The sequence below is a fragment of the Hypanus sabinus genome, chromosome 25 (genome assembly GCF_030144855.1).
Source record: "Hypanus sabinus isolate sHypSab1 chromosome 25, sHypSab1.hap1, whole genome shotgun sequence".
Taxonomy (NCBI): Eukaryota; Metazoa; Chordata; class Chondrichthyes; order Myliobatiformes; family Dasyatidae; genus Hypanus; species Hypanus sabinus.
In genome coordinates, this window is record NC_082730.1 from 3682630 (window position 1) to 3702443 (window position 19814).

Sequence of the window (19814 nt, forward strand, 5' to 3'; positions counted from 1 at the left end):
CTCTGTCTCACTGAATAATGAAGAGGGGTAAATACCCTTATTTGGTAAGGTTACCAAGTGACAGCAATGATCACTGAGACTGGGTGCAGGTGTGAAGTAGTCAAGGACAGAACCTGACTGGAGTGAATCAACAGTGGAGAGAGCCACGAGGATGTTCCACCTCATGGGGTAGAGGGTGGAATCTAGAATGAGGACACGGTATCAGAATAAGTGTCCGCCCATTTCACACAGAGATAAGGAGTCAGGGGTGTGGGGAACAGACAGGAAAGTGGAGCTGAGACTGTCATACCAGCCCTGACAGGAGTAGGCATGAGGGGCAGAATGGCCTCCTCTTCCTATTTCTCATTTTCTATGTTATCCCTCCAATGGGAATCATTTAACCCTGGGGTGGAAGAGAGAATATTTCTCATCCAAACTCTAGCTGGGTGTTGCTGGGTGAGATTATTTTCAGTGGTTCACCGGTTCACTGTAATATAAGAGAATGTATACAGTATACAACCTGAAATTCTCACTCTTCACAGACATCCCCAAAACACAGGAAATCCCCAGAGAATGACTGACAGAAAAATGTTAGAAACACAAAGCCCCCCACACCCCACCCATGTACAAGCGACAGCAAACCATAAACCTCCCCCCCACATTCCAGCAGGAAGCATCAGCCCCACACACCCTCAGGCCAGTGATAACAAAGCCCCCAAAGAGACCATGATCTAGGTCCATCAAAAACTACAGTCCACATATCAGCACTTCAACATGCCAGAGAGAGAGAGAGGTGTCGCCCCTTCCACAGGGAGTGAGGAGACCAACAAACAGCTCACTGTTTCGATATTACAGTCTACAGTCTAATTTGAATGTAATGTTACTGACAGAGTGAGTCAGGAACCATATTGCTGTGTGTGAGTGTGCTGTTGTGTCCGTGTACTGTGTCACTCACTGGGACACTATATTGAATGAATACACAGGGTCTCACTCAACACAGCACAGCATGAAGGCTGAGGAATAAACACCTTGCTGAGCTCAATCTGGGCAACTAACAAGCAGTGTCCTGGGAAACTGATGGGATAACTGGAATCCCTGAACATGACAGACCAGATCTCTAACTGGGGATACAGTGACCCACAGACCATTCACCCCTCTACAGACCCTCCCACCTTATGGGTCCATTGTTCAGTTCATGGCTCCCATGTGTCAAGCACAGAAACAGTAATGGAAAGAGGCCATTCAGCCCATCTCACTGATCACTGTGCTGTCCTAAGCTAGTCTCATTTTACTCCACACCTTTCATCCATGAACCTATCTAAATGGTTTTTAAACACTCAACTTGTAAGCACATCTTCCATAGTTCACCCCAAGTGCTGATCTCCTCTGGACTCAATATAATGAGGGTCACCATTAATTCTTCTCAGTCCCTGTTTGAATCTTAGGGGATGTGCTGGGTGTGTCCCCCAGCCCCACACTGTCTCAGTCCCACTGCAGTGGAACCGTGAGCCCAGCTCTCCACACAGGCAGTCTGTGGGTTTCAGTAAGCAGGGGAACACACAGGATCTGCCCTCACCAATTAATCAGGGGTGTTTCAGCAACTGAAGAAACCCGAGCCCCTCTGTGGCGTCTCACTCACCGTCCACCTGCAGTCGGATTACTCTCTGAGTCTGTGCTCCTGAACTTGCTGTAACAGTCAGCTCATAATCACCAGTGTCCTCTCTCTGTAGATCACGGATTTCCAGGCTGAAGGTCCCGGGATGAAGAGTTATCCGTTGCTTGTACTCCTCAGGTCCGTAATATTCACTGTTCCTGTTTGAATATGTCACTATCTTCTTTCTGGGTGACAACAGTCTCCACACAAGCTGAGCCACATCCGGTTTGACTGGGATCTCAGGAGGTAAGGAGACCGAGAGTCCCCGAGCTCCATTCACAGTGGTAGGGGATGCCCCAGTCCCAGCTGAGGAGACAAGAGCAGACAGTCAGCAGATGAGCTCAGTGACTGGAGGAGGAATCAGACTGGGAGAATCAGAGTTACAAGAGTGGGCGATGGGTCTCATTGTTTGGCTCCCGGCCCTGTGAGAGAAGCAGCCCACCATTCCAACAGTACACAGTAAGCTCAAAGGGGGAACAGAGTGAAGACTCTCTGCACCCGGTCCAGAGGATGGAAGTTGCAGCCTGCAGCCGGATATCAAAGGCAGGTCATGGGGGCAACATCATGAAAAATGAGACCCAGTCTGGGTGTGGTGCTTGGGGAGGTGAACATGTTGAGGGAACATGGGATAAATGGAAGTGTGTGATGTACAGAGGGAGCTCGGAGTGGGGCCTTGTAGGGCACATCCACAGATCCCTGAAGGAGGAGTGAGGGAGACGATGAGGTGGTTTGTTGCTCATGTCCTAGGTTCTGTGAACAGGTTGGAGGGGGGAGCGGACAATCACAGCAGTGCGGGTAACACCAAATAGGAGGTTTCAGCAGTATGATGAGATGGGAGTTGGGAAATATTTCCACTGATACAGAAGCAGGAGATGACCTTGCACAACCGCCTTTCAATATCACAGCTCAGACTGGAACTCAGACTGAGCCATTTCTTGCTCCACTTATGAACTGGAAACTAAAGTCAATCTCTGCCTCCCCCACTGTTGTGCTGGAATACAGGGTCAATCACTGCTGTTCTCACAGCTCTGTTGGAATGATGTAAACAAGCTTGAAGCATTACAGAGAAAATTGTTGAGTCCGGTGGACCTGAATTATCAGCAAATATTGAATAGGTTATGACTGTATTCCTGAGGATGTAGAAGATTTAGAGTAGATTTGATGGAGGTATAATGCTATGCTGTAGGTATTTCATTTTAGCAGTTCTGTAAGAACCGTCTGTTCTGTTTTGGTTTGAATTAAGATAAAAGGCTTGTTATTCACTCAGGAATGTGCCATCAACCAATCAGGAGAGTGGAATTGGGAAAAGGTTCTGGAGAAAGCTGGGTTGAAGGTTTTTGTTGGTGGGAGCTGGGAGAAGACAGCGGGAAAAGATGGCTGTGGATGCCATCCCTGTTGCAGAAGGTGCTTTGTGCAGATGATTGGCTTCAAGAAGGAAGACCCAATTCTCCCATGGGAGAGCAGTTTGTTCGAGATGGATTCTGAGGGACGTTGGGAAGGTGGTGTGTGGTTTCATGCAGATGGAAGGCTCAGCGTGTCAGTGACAGAGGAGTTCAAGATCATCTCCAACGTCAGTGCGAATTTGAATACTTAAGAATATTGGGCCCTTTTTTTCAGCCCATTTAATAACTGCTTGTTTAAATTCACATTCCTAAATATACTTATTTTTAATTTTATGCACTGTACGATCTGTTATTTTTTGCGGGGGGCAGTAAATCACACAGCATTCACACAAAGCAGGATTTGGCTGGGCGAGACATCCCAAGCTGACGGATTTGACAGGACACAAGTTGTACACACCCTAGATGTATGAAGCCAGAGAAAGGTGGGTTTATCGTAATCCTGTGGCTGTTGGAGAGGGGCTAACAAGACAGATTTCCAGAGACACCCAGTTTAAGGGGGTTTTAGAGGATTACAAAATTATAAGGGTTAGAGACAGAGTAAATGCAAGCAGGCTTTTTCCACTGAGGTTGTGTGGGACTAAAACTGGAGGTCATGAGTTAAGGGTGAAAGGTGAAAAGTTTAAGGGCAACATGAGTGGAAACTCCTTCACTCAGAGGATGGTGAGAGTGTGGAATGAGCTGCCAGCACAGGTTGTTCTTGCAAGCTCAATTTCAATGTTTAAGAAAAGTTTGGATCGGTACAGGGATGGTAGGGGAATGGAGTGGTTTGGTCCCAGGGCAGGTCGATGGGAATAGGCAGTTGAAATGGTTTCAGCATGGCCTAGGGCCTGTTTCTGTGCTCTATGACACTATGACCCTATTTGCCTCCATCTGGCCCATACCCTTTTGAACATCTCCTATCAAGCAGACAGAGGAGAGTGTAGATGCTGGACTCTGGAGCAACAGAAAATGCTGGAGGAATTCTGCATGTCAGACAGTGTCTGTGGGGAGAAATGGACAGATGATGTCTCCTCTCTCCCGGTGAAATGGAGACACATCTTTTTCCCTTATTATGGAGAGAGAGAGCCTGTGGAATGTTGAATACCAGGTGAATGGTTATTCTTTGGGGTACGGCAAGTCTGTGTCTTTGTTGATGGCTGAGTACTCAGTGGAGGAAACTGATGCATTGTTTTGCTAATCGGGAAGGGAGGGGTTGTTTTTGCTGGTGGGGGAGGGAGGGGTTGTTTTTGCTAGTGGGGGAGGGAGGCATGGTTGCTGTGCTGCCACTTGTGTGTGGGAGGGGGAGATGGGGGGGCTTTGAGATTCTAACGTTTAACTGGCATCCATTCTTTGGGGACTCTGTTTTTGTAGATGGTTGCGAAGAAAAAGAATTTCCAGATGAATATTGTATACATTTCTCTGACATGAAATGTACTTGTTGATGTTTCAGGTTGAGATTCTTCATCTGGATTGAAGGGAAGTGAAAGTGGCCGGTGTAGGGAGATGCGGCAGGGCTGGGGGTGAAGGCAGTGACACAAATGGCCATGTGATGGGTGGGTCCAGGTGTTGGGGGGAGTTGTGGGGGAGGTGATAGGCAGATGGGGAAAGGAATGACACCAGAATCTGGCAGGTGATTGTTGGAAGTGACAAAGGGGTGAAGATGATGGAATCTGATTGGAAAGGAAGCCGCACACTGATTAAAGAGAGGGATGTGTGGCGGGCAGAGGGGGCATTGGGGGAAGGGTAAAGTGCAGGTGATAGGCAGATGGTGAAGTTAGAGGAGGGGAAAGAGATATAGCGAGTGGATCAAGGCAGATCAAGATGTGAAGACAGTGGACAAAGGAGGAACAGCTTACCTGATACTGAAGAATTCACTGTTAATGCTGACAGTCTGTGGCCTACACAGACATAATATTAGCTGCTGTTTCTTTCGACTGTCTTCTTATCAAGTACCTTTCACATTTTCCCTCCACCAATCATGATTCTGTAAAAGTCTACAAGGCCACCTTCGGCTTCCCAAGCCCCAGAAGAAAATTGTCAGGTCTATCCAGTCCTTCCTTCTTACTCAAGAGCCAGAGCCAGAGGGGGCCATGAGAAGGCTTTGGCAGACAAGATGAAGGAAAACCCTAAGGCATTCTGCAAGTTTGTGAAGAGGATAAGACATGAGAGAATAAGACAAAACAAGTGTGAAAGTGGAAAAGCTGTGAATGGAACCAGAGGAGATAGTAGAGGTACGTAATGAGTACTTTGCTGCATTATTCACTATGGAAAACGATCTTGGTGATTGTAGGGATGACTTACAGTGGACTGTAAAGATTGAACATATAGATATTAAGGAAGAGGATCTGCTGGAACTTTTGGAAAGCATCAAGTTGGCTAAGTCACCGGGACCACAGGCTACTGTGGGAGGTGAGGGAGGAGATTGTTGAACCTCTGCTGATAATCTTTGCATCATCAATGAGGACGGGAGAGGTTCTGGAGGATTGGATGGTTGTGGATGTTGTTGCATTATTCAAGAAAGGGACTGGAGTTAGCCCTGGAAATTATAGACCAGTGAGTCTTACTTTAGTGGTTTGGTAAGTTGATGGAGAAGATCCTGAGAGGTAGGATTTATGAACATTTGGAGAAGCATAATATGATTAGAAATAGTCAGCATGGCTTTGTCAAAGGCAGGTCATGCCTTATGAGCCTGATTGAATTTTCTGAGGATGTGACTAAACACATTGATGAAGGTAGAGCAGTAGATGCAGCATATATGGATTTCAACAAGGCATTTGATAAAGTACCCCATGCGTCTTATTGAGAAACTATGGAGGCATGGGATCCAAGGGGACATTGCTTTGTGGAGTGGTTGTAGATTGGTCATATTCTGCATGGAGGTCGGTGATCAGTGGAGTGCATCAGGGATCTGTTCTGTGGTCCCTACTGTTCATGATTTTTATAAATGACCTGGATGAGGAAGGGGTGAGATATGTTAGTAAATTTGCTGATGACACAAAGGTTAGGGGTATTGTGGATAACGTGGAGCTCAGTCAGAGGTTACAGCAGGACATTGCTAAGATGCAAAACAGGGCTGAGAAGTGTCAGATAGAGTTCAACCCAGGTAAGTGTGAGGTTGTTCATTTTGGTAGGTCAATTATGATGGCGAAACATAGTATTAATGGTGAGACTCATGGTGGTGTGGAGGGTCAGAGGGATCTTCAGATCCGAGTCCATAGGATACTCAAAGCTGCTGTGCAGGTTGACTCTGTGGTTAAGAAAGCATACGGTGCATTGGCCTTCATCAATCGTGGGATTGAGTTTAGGAGCAGAGGGGTAATATTACAGCTCTATAGGACCCTGGTCAGACCCCACTTGGACTACAGTGCTCATTTCTGGTCACTTCACTACCAGAAGGATGTGGAAACTATAGAAATGGAGCAGACGAGATTTACAAGGATGTTGCCTGGACTGGAGGGCACGCCTTACGAGAATAGGTTTGAGCGAACTCAGCCTTTTCTCCTTGGAGGATTAGAGGTGACCTGATAGAGGTGTACTAGATGATAAGAGGCATTAATCAAGTGGATAGTCAGAGGCTTTTTCCCAGGGCTGAAATGGCTAACACGAGAGGGCAAATTTTTAAGGTGCTTGGAAATAGGTACAGAGGAGATGTCAGGGATAAATTTTTTACCTAGAGAGTGGTGAGTGTGTGGAATGGGCTGCCGGCGATGGTGGAAGAGGCGGATATGATAGGGTCTTTTAAGAGACTCCTGGATAGGTACATGGAGCTTACAAAAATAGAGGGCTATGAGTAACCCTAAGGTAAGAACATGGTCGGCACAGCTTTCTGGGCTAGAGGGCCTATGATTTGCTGTAGGTTTTCTATATTTTTATGTCTATGTAAATGTGTGATTTAGAATCCAATAGGGAAATGTTCGATTAGGATGTAGAATTGTAAACATTCTTGTGGTTTAACTTAATCACATGCTTGCTTGTATTTATAGATAATCACATGCATCCATAAAATAGTTCTGTGAATTTTCCAGTAATATGGCACAGTTGATTCATAAATATTTGTTTTCAGTAGCATTTGTCACGCTACATATCTCTTGCTATTTTGTAGGGTAATTGTTATGAATTGTTATACTCTAGTCTGAGTATAAGACCACAACAACTTCCTTTGGTTGGTCTTTTTGTTCTTTTAATTATTATTTTGCTCTTGTAGCCCTTAACAAATTGATCATAACCAACGTTTTATGCCTTATTCTTGATTTACAAAGAACCTTTGGATCGCAGATGAATCATGATCCAACAATAGGGTGACCTGGAGCTCATCTTTCAGCGTGCAAGGTATTCATGTAAGAGTCTGATAACTCTTGTAATACACACACACAAAATGCTGGAGGAACTCCCTGCTGATTTCCTCCAGTATTTTGTGTAGATCCTGCCTGGCCTGCTGAGTTCTTCTAACATTTTCTGTGTGTTGCTTGGATTTCCAGCATCAACAAATTTTATCTTGATCGTAACTCTTGTGATAGCCTTCTTTTAGCCTGGTTAGATGTGTCTGTCATGTCTGCTGTCATATGGGAGAGGGGAATCACACTCAGTGATTCCGGAACAGCTTCTTCCCCTCTGCCATCCGATTCCTAAATGGACATTGAATCTTTGGACACTACCTCACATTTTTTAATACACAGTATTTCTGTTCTTGCATGTTTTTATTCTATTCAATACACGTATATGGTAAGTGATTTACTTGCTTATTTATTATTATTTGTATTACAATTTATATTTTTCTCTGCTAGATTATGCATTGCATTGAACCTCCACTGTTCAGTTAACAAATTCCACGTCACATGCTGGTGAAAAAAACCTGATTCTGTGAAGAGAGAATATCCAGTGTCATGGTGTGCACTGAACCCAGATACGAAGAAACAACAAAATCCCTTTTGAACTCCAGGATTTTCTGTTTCTATGTTTCCAACCCTTCAGTTCTAATAACACCTCCATAAATGCATTCTGCACCTTTTCAATTTAATGACATCTTTCCCTGTACCTCGGTGATCAGGACTACACACCGTAAGACCACAAGACCATAGATATAGGAGCAGAATTAGGCTATTCAGCCCACTGAGTCTGCTTCACTATTTCATCATGGTTAATTGATTTTCCACCGCCCCATTCTTCACCCAACTTCCTGTATCGTTTCATGCCCTGGCTAATCAAGATTTTATCAACCTCCACTTTTAATTTATCCAATGACTTGGCCTCCACAGCTACCTCTGGCAATTAAATTCCACAAATTCACCACTCTCTGGTTAAAGGAATTGCTCATCATCTCTGTTCTAAATGGATGTCTGTCAATTGTCAGGCTGTATTATTTGGTCTTAGGCTCCCTCACAATAAGAAACATCCTCTCTGCATCCATGTTATTGAGGCCTTTTAACATTAGATGGGTTTCAATGCGTTCCCCTTTATTCTTCTAAACTCCAGTGAGTACAGGCCCTGAGCCATCACATGCTCCTCAGATGAAAACTCTTTCAATCCCAAAATCATTTTTGTGAGTCTCCTATAAACCTTCCCCAACGTTAGCGCATGCTTTCCTAGGAAAGAGGCCCAAAACTGTGCAGAATACTCCATGTGAGGCCTCGCCAGTCTTTATGAAGCCTTAACAACACCAAGGTCATTCGCATCTATATCAGTTTTAACATGATATCCCAACTCGTGCACTCAGTGATCCAACTGATGAAGGCAGGTGTGCCAAATGCTTTCTTTGTTATCCCGTACTGCTGCCAGTTTCAAGGAGCTCTAGCTTTGTACCCCTCGCTCTCTCTGTTCTACAGCACTGTCCAAGGCCTGCCTTTTGCTGTATATATTATGGTCTGGTTTAACTTCCCAAACTACAACACTTTGTACTTATCTGTGTACAGGAAGTAGACAGAGCGCTAAGCGAAATGCTGTTATAACAACAACCAATCCCTCAATGCCATCAAAACAAAAGAGTTGTTCATTGATTTCAGGATGAAGCAGTGTACATACGGCATCAATGATGTAGAGGTTGAGGAAGTTGAGACCAAGTTCCTAGGAGTGAACATCAACATCCTGTCTTGTTCTAACCACGTGGACATAATGGCCAAGAAAGCTCACCAACTCCTCTATTTCCGTAAGAGACTAAAAATCTTTTGGAATTTTCCCCTCTCCAAGTTTTGTTACTGAAATTAAAAAAGTATCTGATCTGGATGCATCACTGCTTGATAAGGGAACTTTTCTGTTTATGAGTGAAAGAAACTGCAGATAACCGTGGGCATGTCTCAGTTTATGATGGAAACCACACTCCCCTCCATAAACTCTGTTTACATTTCTTGCTGCCTCCATAAAGCCGCCAACTCAGCTCAGACATTCTCTCTTCACCACAATCCCCCCGCTCAAAATCAGGCAGTTAATAAAAGCCCAAGAAACCATATCACTAGGCTAAAGGACAGCTTCTGTCATCAATATCATTATATCATCACTAAGTGCTGTGTTGTATGATGTGGGTGATCATGGTTTTTGACCGTGATTGTTCTTGCCAATATTTTCTACACAAGTGGCTTGCCATTGGCTTCTTCTGGACAGTGTCTTTACAAGATAGGTGATGCCATCCATTATCAATATGCTTCAGAGATTGTCTGCTAGAGTTAGTGGTCACATAACCAGGACTTGTGTTATGCACCAGCTGCTCAAATGACCAACCTTCGCCTGCTCCCATAGCTTCACAAAAACCTGATCAGGGCAGGGGTGGTGGGGGAGGGTGGTATGGTCGCTTTCCAGATGCGACAGTTTATCCAAGATTCACCCGCAGGCCAGTGGAGGGAAGAAACACCTCACACCTCCTTTGGTAGAGACGTATCTCCAGCTCGCCATTCCCCAGTTTCTATCAGACCTTAGAACAGTTTCCAGTTATAATAAAATTACAGCTTGATCTCACAATTTACCTTGCTTTGACATTGGCCTCTATTGTCCACCTGCACTGCACTTCTCTGTAAGTGTAACGCTTAATTCTGTATTCTGTTATTGTTTTTTCTTTTACCATCTCAATGCACTTGTCATGAACTGAGCTGTATGAAGAGTATCCAGGCAAGTTTTCACATTTGTATGTGTAACAATAATAAACCAATTTGCCAATTTCTCCGCAATGAATACAAATGAGCAGTATTCATTTCAGACCTCACCCATCTCCTGTGGCTCCACAGGGAGATGGTCACATTATTCCTTATTATCCCCTGAGTTACCCTTGCTCTTAACTTAATTGGAGAATATTTTAGGATAATCTCATCTGCCAGTGCTGTCCTTTTACCCTCCTGATTCCTTCTTGTGTTCTCCTATATCCCTTTTACTCCTCAAGTGATTCACCTGATCCCAACCTATACTTCCTCATTTTTCTTTGCCAGAGCCTCAATATCCCTCTTCAACCAAGATTCATTAACCTTAGAATATTTTCCCCTTCACTCTAACAGGAGTATACTCTCTCTGAACTCTCATTACCTTTTTTTCTACAAGGCTCTCACTTGTCAGACTTCTTTTTACTGTCAAACAACCTCTCCTGGTCCACCACAGCCAGTTCTTGTATAACACCATCAGAATTAGTCTTGTCCCAATGTAGGAATGTACTGGCAAGCTGGATGGAACCTCAATCCAAATGAATATCTTCACTCACACCACCACTGAAGAGGAGAAGATATTCTTATTAGTGAGAATTCAGAAATCAGAAGAAGGTAATAACTTTGATGGAATTGTACTATTGGCCTCAAGTAGTCTGTGGGGATTACAGGACCAAATATGTAGGGAGATCACAGGTAAATGTGAAAGAACAACTGCATTTCAGTGGTCGGCATTCTTAACTTCCGTAATATTGACTGGGACTACCATAGTGTTAAAGGTTTGGATGAGTTTGAATTAGTTGTATCCAGAAAAGTTTTCTCAAACAATTTCCCCTGGACAAACAAAAGCCACTAGCTCTAAGTGTTACATTTGAGGGGGCTCATCTGGGATAGAATTCTGTGGATGCTGTGTGATCACTCTGCTTAAATAAAATACAGTTGGGATGGTGGCAGCTGCTTTTCAGCAATAGTATGCAGCTGTGAAGGTTGCAGAGAGCAATGCGTGAGTGTTGAGGGGGATGGAGACTAGTGTACCAGATGAAGTGCTATTTTGAGGTTTGAGTGCGGTTAAAACTTTTGACAAAGTGGAAATTGTATCACGGAAGTTTGATTTTGAGGCAGGTACGGATATAATGTTAGTGCAGATGAATGAGAACATAACAGGTGGAGTTACCAGAGGAGATTGACGTCCCCAGAGGGGCGGGGCCATGGCATCTGCAGAGTGTCAGGGAGGGAGGGGCCAAAGCTCAGTGAGCAGAGTTGCCAGCAGAGGTGGGAGGAGATCCTAGAGAACAGATTCTTTCGGTGCTGCAGGATGAAGGGAAGGAGTGGTGAGATTTGGGAAAGTTGGTCTGTTCCCATTCCATAGTGAAAGGCAAGAGTTCTGAGTTGGCCTCTGCACTTACCTCCTTGGTGAGAAGGGTAGACGGGCCCCACCAGAAGATTTCTCTGGGATAACAACCACTCCCGAGGGTGAAAAGGATTATGAGACATGGGTAGAGTTGCAGTTGTTAAGTGGGCGGACTCTGTCAACAGGGTGAGATCCTCAGTTGTAGCCCCCGGTGGGAATGGGAGAGGAGCCAGCTCCAGTTGGCAACTGATAAAGGAGGTGGTGGCCGAGCTGAGGACTGATGGGTCGGTAGGGAGGGCTTCGTTTCCCCCCCACCTAGAGGACTGACAGCACAGGGTGCTGTGAGTAGCAGGAGGTCTGCGAGAAGCGGGACGGCTGGTAGCATTTGCTATAACTGTGGGGAAAAGGGGCACTTCCAGAGAGACTGTGAAAGGCAGGGGGTGTGCTATAATTGCGGAGAGTAGGGCCACTTCCAGCAGGAATGTGAGTGGCCAGGAATCCTCTGGAAGGGCAAGTCCTTGTGTATCTAAGAAGGGAGAGGTGTCAGGAAACTTAGAGAGGACCCAGTGAGGGAACAGCCTAGTGTCTTTTGGGGAACACGTTCCCAGCAATGAACCAAGGGACCCCCGAAATCAAATGAATCGATTCCGGAAGGATTAGTGGGACCCCCCTCTAGCATGTTGCTACAGAGAAAGAGAATATATACTAAAGCTATACTCGGCACCTGGTCGCAGGTCATGCTACTATACCATTTGTTTTACAACCAGTACTTAAAGCATTTGCCATTGACCCCATTCCGTGTACTGGAGATTTGGGGCATCAGTACTAGGGATTATCCGTATGATGGGTATTTGTCAGTGAAACTGGAGTTTTCAGAAGCCAATGTGGGAGTGTCTGAAGTTTTGGAAACGTTAGTGCTGGCTTGTCTGGACCCAGTTGAGACAGAGGGTGCTTCAATTCTGGTGGGGACCAACACCCCTGGGGTGTGGAGGCTCATGGGGGCCTGCCAGGAGCGGGCGAGTGAGAACTGTTTGGTGACCCGGGCTGTTCACCCAATGGTTCATGCTGCTTTTGAGGCGCTGCCCTGTGCTGCAGACTGAATTTAAACAAAGGACTCAGAAAGTGGTAGCTGTGTGGAACGAGCTTCCAGTAGAAGTGGTAGAGGCAGGTTCGATTTTGTCATTAAAAAAAAATTGTATAGGTATATGGACAGGAAAGGAAAGGACGGTTATGGGCTGAGTGCGGTTAGGTGGGACTAGGTGAGAGTCAGCATTTGGTACGGAATAGAAGGGCTGAGATGGCCTGTTTCCATGCTGTAATTGTTATATGGTTACATGGACTGTGTGGTGCACTCAGTTCAAGCCTGTGATAGTAAGGCCTGGGAAAGTAGCGAGAGTGATGGGACCCCCCAGATTTCCCAGAGTGCCTGATGGCGACGAGGGGGGCATACAATTTCCAGCTGGGGTGCTGGTGAGGCCCAAAATGCAGAGGCCCTCATTGGTACAGGCAAGGCGGATAGTCATGAGTGTCAGGAACACTACAAACAGAGAAATCACCTTTAGGAAAGGGATGACGCTGGCACGTTTATTCCCGGTGACGGTAATGTCTAGCACCCCTGTGAGGACTACTGGGGGGGGTGGGGGGAAGGGTCGGAAAACAGAGGAAAGCTGACCACTGAGGCCTTTAACTTTGGGGACTCTCCTATGCCGCCGGAGTGGAAGCGCAGGCTGGTGGAGAAGATGTCGAAGCTGGAAGATGTTTTCTCTCTTGGTGAGTTTGATGTGGGTTGCTCCAAGAGCACTCGCCATAACATCCGAGTGACTGAGGACACCCCGTTCAGAGAGAGGTCGGGGCGACTGACCGCAGATGTGGGAGACGTGCAGCAGCACTTGTGCAAGGTGAAGGAAGCTGGAATCATCACTGAGTCCCAAAGCCCCTATGTGTCCTCAATAGTAGTGGCCCGGAAGAAGAACGGAAAGGTACGCGTATGTGTGAACTATAGGACATTGAACCGGCGCACTGTCCCTGACCAGATTACGGTCCCGATGGTCAAAGATACTTTGGCCTGTGTGAGTGGAGCGAAGTGGTTCAGTGTGCTGGAGTTGAGCAGTGGATATGACCAGATCCCAATGAGTGAGCCGGACAAAGTGAAGAAAACATTTATATGCCCTCTGGGGTTTTTCCAGTTTGAAAGGATGCCCCAGGGCATATTGGGAGCCCCTGCCACCTTCCAGAGGGTCATGGAGAAGATAGTGGGGGATATGAATTTACTTGAAGTGTTGGTGTATTTGGATGATTTGTTAGTGTTTGGAGACACCTTAGAAGAACACGAAGTGAGGCTACTGAAGGTGCTAAGTCGACTGAAGGAGAAAAGATTAAAGATCTCCCTGGACAAGTGCTGGTTCTGCAAGACATCTGTTAGTTATGTTGGACACATAATCTCGCTGTTTGGAGTTGCTACTGACGTGGCTAAGATAGAAGCGGTGACCACGTGGCTGAGGCCCCGGACTGTGAGTGCTCTGTGCTCGTTCTTGGGGTTCTGTGGTTATTATTGGAGGTTCGTGAAGGGCTACGCCAAGGTGAGTCACCCCTTGAACCAGCTTCTGCGTGATTACCCTCCCTTGGGGAAGACAGGAAAAGGGAGATGCAAGGTTGGAGAATCTCTCAACCCGTTGGAGCCCAGGTGGCTTTTAAATCGCTGAAAGAGTTGCTGACCCAGGCACCAGTGCTGGCTTTTGAGGACCCCCGATTACCCTATGTACTACACACCGATGGCAGCCGAGAGGGATTAGGGGCCATCTTGTATCAAGATCAGGGCACCGGATTAAGACCTGTCGTATTTGTCAGCCGGAGTTTGTCACCCTCCGAGAGAAACTATCCCACCGATAAATTGCAATTCCTGGTGTTGAAGTGGACAGTGGACAGATAAGCTGAGTGACTATCTCTACGGGTTCAAGTTTGAGGTCAGGACAGACAACAACCTGCTTACTTATAGCCTGACCTCTGCGAAACTGGATGCCACAGGCCATCGGTGGTTAATGGACTTGTCAGTAGATGATTTCAGCCTGAAGTACCGGCCGGGGAGCAGGAACGTCGATGTGGGTGCTTTATCACGACCGAAGCATGCGGAACAGGAGATGGACGAGGAGTGGGGGAGTGTTCCTGCCTCCTGGTGTGAAAGCCATGTGTCAGTTTGCTATCACTGTGAAGGCTGAGGAAAGGGTGAGGCCAGAGCGAGCAGTGGACCCATTGGGAGCTTCTGATGATGCCCTACCCCCAGTTTACTGTGATCTGACTGCAATGAAGACTAAGCAGTTCCTGGAATTAAGTCTGGGGGAAGTGGCAGCTGCTCAGCGAGATGACCCGGGCATTGGCATGCTTGGTGCATGGTGGAAAAGGGGTGTGGCGCGGGTGGAGAAGATGAAACACACTTCAGTGCCTCTGTTATTGAGGGATTGGCCCCGGTTGAAGTTAAGGAAACAGTATTTATATCGGGTAACTTCACACCTGGACCAACTTCGGTGTTGGCAGTTGGTCCTGCCTGAGAAGTATCGGAAGATTGTTTTGAAGTCCCTGCATGATGGTTCTGGACATTTCCAGGTGGAGAAGACCTATGGATTGCTCAAGGACTGGTTTTACTGGCCCCAAATTAAGACAGAGGTGGAAGAGTAATGCAAGTCGTGCATTCACTGCATACGCCGGAAGACACTGCCTGTGCAGGCTGCTTCGTTGTCACACTTGCAAAGTGAGGGGCCGTAGGACCTGGTGTGTATGGATTTCTAGGCCATAGAACCCAATGCCAGCAATACGGGGAATGTCATAGTCATCACAGACCACGACACCAGGCATGCTGAAGCATTCCCTACCAAGGATCAAAGGGCAACTGCGGTGGCAAAAGTGCTGTGGGAGAAGTATTTTATGCATTATGGCCTTCCCCAGCAGATACATAGTGACCAGGGACAGGACTCTGACAGTAAGCTCATCTACGAGCTACTGGGTATGTTGGGGGTTGAGAAAACGAAGACCATGCCCTGTCATCCACAGGGTGATCCCCAGCTGGAGCGGTTTAATCGGACGTTGCTAGACATGCTCAGAACTCTGGAGATTAGCAAAAAGAGCCGATGGAGTCAACATATTGGACATCTGGTTCACTGTTACAATACTTTGGGTGAAGCATTGCCGAAGCCCTACTTGAAGTATGTGTCTGATAGGAAGAAAGAACTACAAAGAGCTTATGAGTTGCCTAGGGAGGCGGCCACCAAGAAGAATCAGGGCAATAAGAAGAGGTATGACGAGAAGGTGAAGTTCTCCCAACTCCTGCTGGGAGATCGAGCCCTCATAAGGAATATGGGATTGCTTGGGAAGCACAAGATGGCTGATCACTGGGCAGGCACACCCTATGTGGTGGAGAGACATTTGCCCAACTTACCAGTTCTCCGAGTGCAGCCCCAGGATGGGAAGGGGCCTGTCAAGATGCTCTATCAGAATTACCTGTTGCCCCTGGGGCGAGATGTACGGTAGATTGGGAGCCCGAGGTGCTGGCTGCACCTCGTACCAGGACTCTGTGTCCACGCAGGGTGGAGGAAAAGCCCAGCTTGGGAGAAGAGGGCCCGGGTCCAGTCCCTGTGAGGGATATTGACTCAGAGAATGATGACTTGGAAGATTAGTGCATGCTTCTGTTAGCTGATGTCCACATGATGGAGGAGGAGACCCCTGACCCTTTCATCACTGGGTTAGACTGGGTAAGGGGGGGGGGGTAGTGATGAGAAGTTGGAGGTACCACCGAGTGCTAGAGGGGAGGATGTGGGACCCGAATGAGAGATAGCAGGTTCCGAGGTGCAGAGGGGCTTGGGTGAACGCTCGCAGAAGGGTTTGCGTCATAGTTCCCACGAGTCTCAAGTATTGTCCGATGTGGAGGAGTTAGAAAAGGGCATGCACAGATCTCAGAGAAGTAGGCGCCCCCCAGATAGGTTGGCCTCTAGCACCTGGGGAACAGGGTGTGATCACCACTGTTTTGGGGAGTTCGGCCACTGCTTTCTGCATTTGGATTGGGCTGTGTGTTCTGCAGGAAGAGTTGGCAAATTATCTGAACGTCATGAGGGCATGACTTAATTTGGTGGGGTAAGAATGTAGGGTTCTCATACTATTAATTGTAATGTTAACTGTTAACTGCATATATAAAATGGCTTCTCGTAGCATTATAACAAAATGGCTTCATTGTATGTAACTGATGATGTAATGCTCTGCTTAGTTGAAATGCTTGGGTTATAATTATTGATCACGGAGGAAATAACAAATGGAAGCGATATTATTCTATCTGTATGTCTGGGATCCTGGAGTCAGTGTGCAGGGTTTTCAGGAGGAGAACCGGAGAGGAAGGGTGTTCTGGTTGACCATCGAGGTTGGTCCCAGGTGGCAGGTTGAGGAGTTCGGAAAAGATTGAATGGTGGACGGAAGGCTTTGATAATTGAGCTCCAATGATTGTGCATGAACTGATTGAACTCTGATAAGTTTTGGTGCCCTTTTCTTTCTTTTTTATATTGTATCACTATTAATTACCTAGTTCCAGTAAGATTTGTAAAGTGTAAACTGTAAAACGTACATTGTGTCCTGTCTGATATTGTATGTGTGAGTTTGTACCAGTGTGCATTACACAGCATCTACACAAACAGGAGACACAGTTTGACGGGTGGACGGATTTTCCCCTCAACAAACACAAGCCGATAGACCTAAATTAGTCTGAAATTAAACCAAACCCAATTTTCTTTGGTATAGAATGGAACAGGCTTTGAATGGAAAATCCTACAAAAGGAAATGGACTCAAAACAGTACATCATGAGTAAAGCCCTCCCAAATAATGAGTACATCCACATGAAACACTGTCGTAGGAAAGCAGCATCCATCATCAGAGATCCCCACCACCCAGATCATGCTCTCTTTTTGCTGCTGTCATCACGCAGAAAGGCACAAGAGCCTCAGAACCCACATCACTCAGAACAGTTACTACCCTCAACCATCAGGCTGTTGAATAAAAGGGGATATCTACACTCATGCCCCGTCATTGAAATGCTCCTACAACCAATAGTCTAACTTCAATGACTCTTTATCTCATTACCTCGTGCTCTTGTTAATAATGACTATTTATTTATATTTACATTTGCACGGTTTGTTGCCTTCTGCACTCTGGTTGATCTTCCATTGAATGTTAAAATTACTATTCTATAGCTTTTCTGAGAAGATGAATTTCAAATCTGTCCATGGTGACATATATGTACTTTGATAATAAAATTTACTTTGAACTTTTAAACAGAGACCTCAAAGTTTGACTGGGAGAAGCTGCTTGAAGGTAAAGATACGTCAGACTTGTGGGAGTGACTTAAAATTAAGACGGCCAGCATGTTCATATCAGATTGAAATGCAAGGTGGCAGAGGTTTCAGGGAAAGCTGGTTCATGAGGGATATTAAGGTCAAGTAAAAGAAAATAACTGGGATCAAGGGAATTACTTGAAGAGTATAATAGATGCAGGGGTACATCAGAGGGAAATCAAAAGAGCAAAGAGATACAGCATGTCTGAAAAGATAAAGGAGAAATTTAAGAAAATCTGTAAGTATATTCAGAGTAAAGAGTTAACTATGGATATAACACAGCACCTTAAAGTTCAATACAGTCATCCATATGCGAGCCTTGGGAAATGGGCGGTGTCTTAAGTTAGTATTTCCTTTGAAATTTATCATAGTGAAGGTAATGGAAAGTAGGGAATACAGGAAAAAATGGTGATGTCTCGGAACATTGTCACATCGCTGGCAGTCTTAAGTTTCATGTAATTCCTGAAGTCAATCAAGTGCATCCTCGGATACTGTCGGGAAGTTTGAAAAAGTTACTGGAGTCCTGGAAGTGATATTTATACTATCGGTAACAATAAATGAAATACCGGAAGACTGGAGAGTGTTACTGCCTTTACTGAAGAAAGACTACAAGGAAAAGCCAGGGACTGAGGTGGTGAGTCAAGCATTGGTGGGAAAATTATTGGAGAGGACTCTGAGGCACAGGGATCTACCTGCATTTGGAAAAGCAAATACTGATAAGCGATAATTTAGCATAGTTACGTGCTTGCAATCTTGTGTCTCACAGATGTGATTGAGCTTTTTGAAGAGGCAACTGAGAGGCAGAATGGTTGGAATTGTCTAGGTGGAGTTTAGAAGACATTTGACAATGTTCTGCATTGTAAATTAATCTGGAAATTTGGAACACATGGGCATAAAGGATTCTGCAGATGCTGGCAATCTTGAATGAACAACATGCAAAAAATAGTGGTGGAACTCAGCAGGTCAAGCAGCATCTATGAAGGGGAATAAATAGTCAAAATTTCAGACTGAGAAACTTCAGCAAGACTGGAAAGGAAGGAGACAGAAGCCACAATAAGAAGGTGGGACAGGTGAAGGAGCACAAGCTGGCAGCTGATGGATGAGACTAGGTGAGAGGGAAGATGGGTGGCTGGGGCAGGGGAAATGAAGTTAGAATCTGTGAGATGATAGGACAGAAGAAGGAATAGGATAGATCTCAGAAGATCTATCCTCCTCCCAACATATTAATACAATTACAAAGAGGGCACAGCAGTAGAAATATTTTATTATGAGTTTGAGGAGATTTGATATGTCACCAAAGACTCTTGCAAATGTTTACAGGTGGGACATGGTGAGCATTCTAACTGGCTGCATCACTGTATGATATGGAAGGGCCACTGTACAGGATTGGAGAAGCTGCAGAAAGTTGTGAATTTAGCCATCTCCATCATGGACACTAGCCTAAGCACTATTGAGGACACCTTCAAAAAGCAAAGCCCAGCACATGCCCTCTTCTCATTGCTTCCAGCAGAGAGAAGGTACAGGATTCTGAAGACACACACTCAACACTTTATGAATAGCTTCTTCCCCTCTGTCATCAGATTTCTGAACAGAAAGTGAAGCCATGAACACGACCTCTCTATTTCGACTCTCCTTTTTTGTACAAGTTATTTCATTTTGATATGCATTTATTCTGAAAATTCTTTGTCTATTTCATGTATTGCACTGTACTGCTGCCACAAAACAACAAATTACATTATTTATGTCCGTGATAATACACCTAGTGTTGATTCTGAGAACACTAGCCACAGAAGAATGGAATGGTGGAGGGGAACCATGGGAAGATGATGGGCAGGAGAGGAGAAGAGATGGGGTGAGAGGGAATTAGAATGGGGAATGGAAAAAGAGAAGGGGGTGAAGAGTTTAATTATGGACAGAGAAATCAATGTTCATAATATCAGGTTGAAGGCTATCCTACCTGAGTT

The 19814-nt window shown here is 45.7% G+C and overlaps 1 protein-coding gene across 1 annotated transcript in view; it reads right to left on the bottom strand.

Moving 5' to 3' along the window:
- The window catches only part of LOC132380942 (uncharacterized), a 46145-nt gene that overhangs the window by 22242 nt on the left and 4089 nt on the right, over positions 1–19814 (bottom strand). The window contains exon 2 of the mRNA XM_059949924.1: positions 1619–1939. Coding sequence (XP_059805907.1) covers positions 1619–1939 — 321 coding nt within the window. The remainder of the gene's footprint in view (positions 1–1618; positions 1940–19814) is intronic.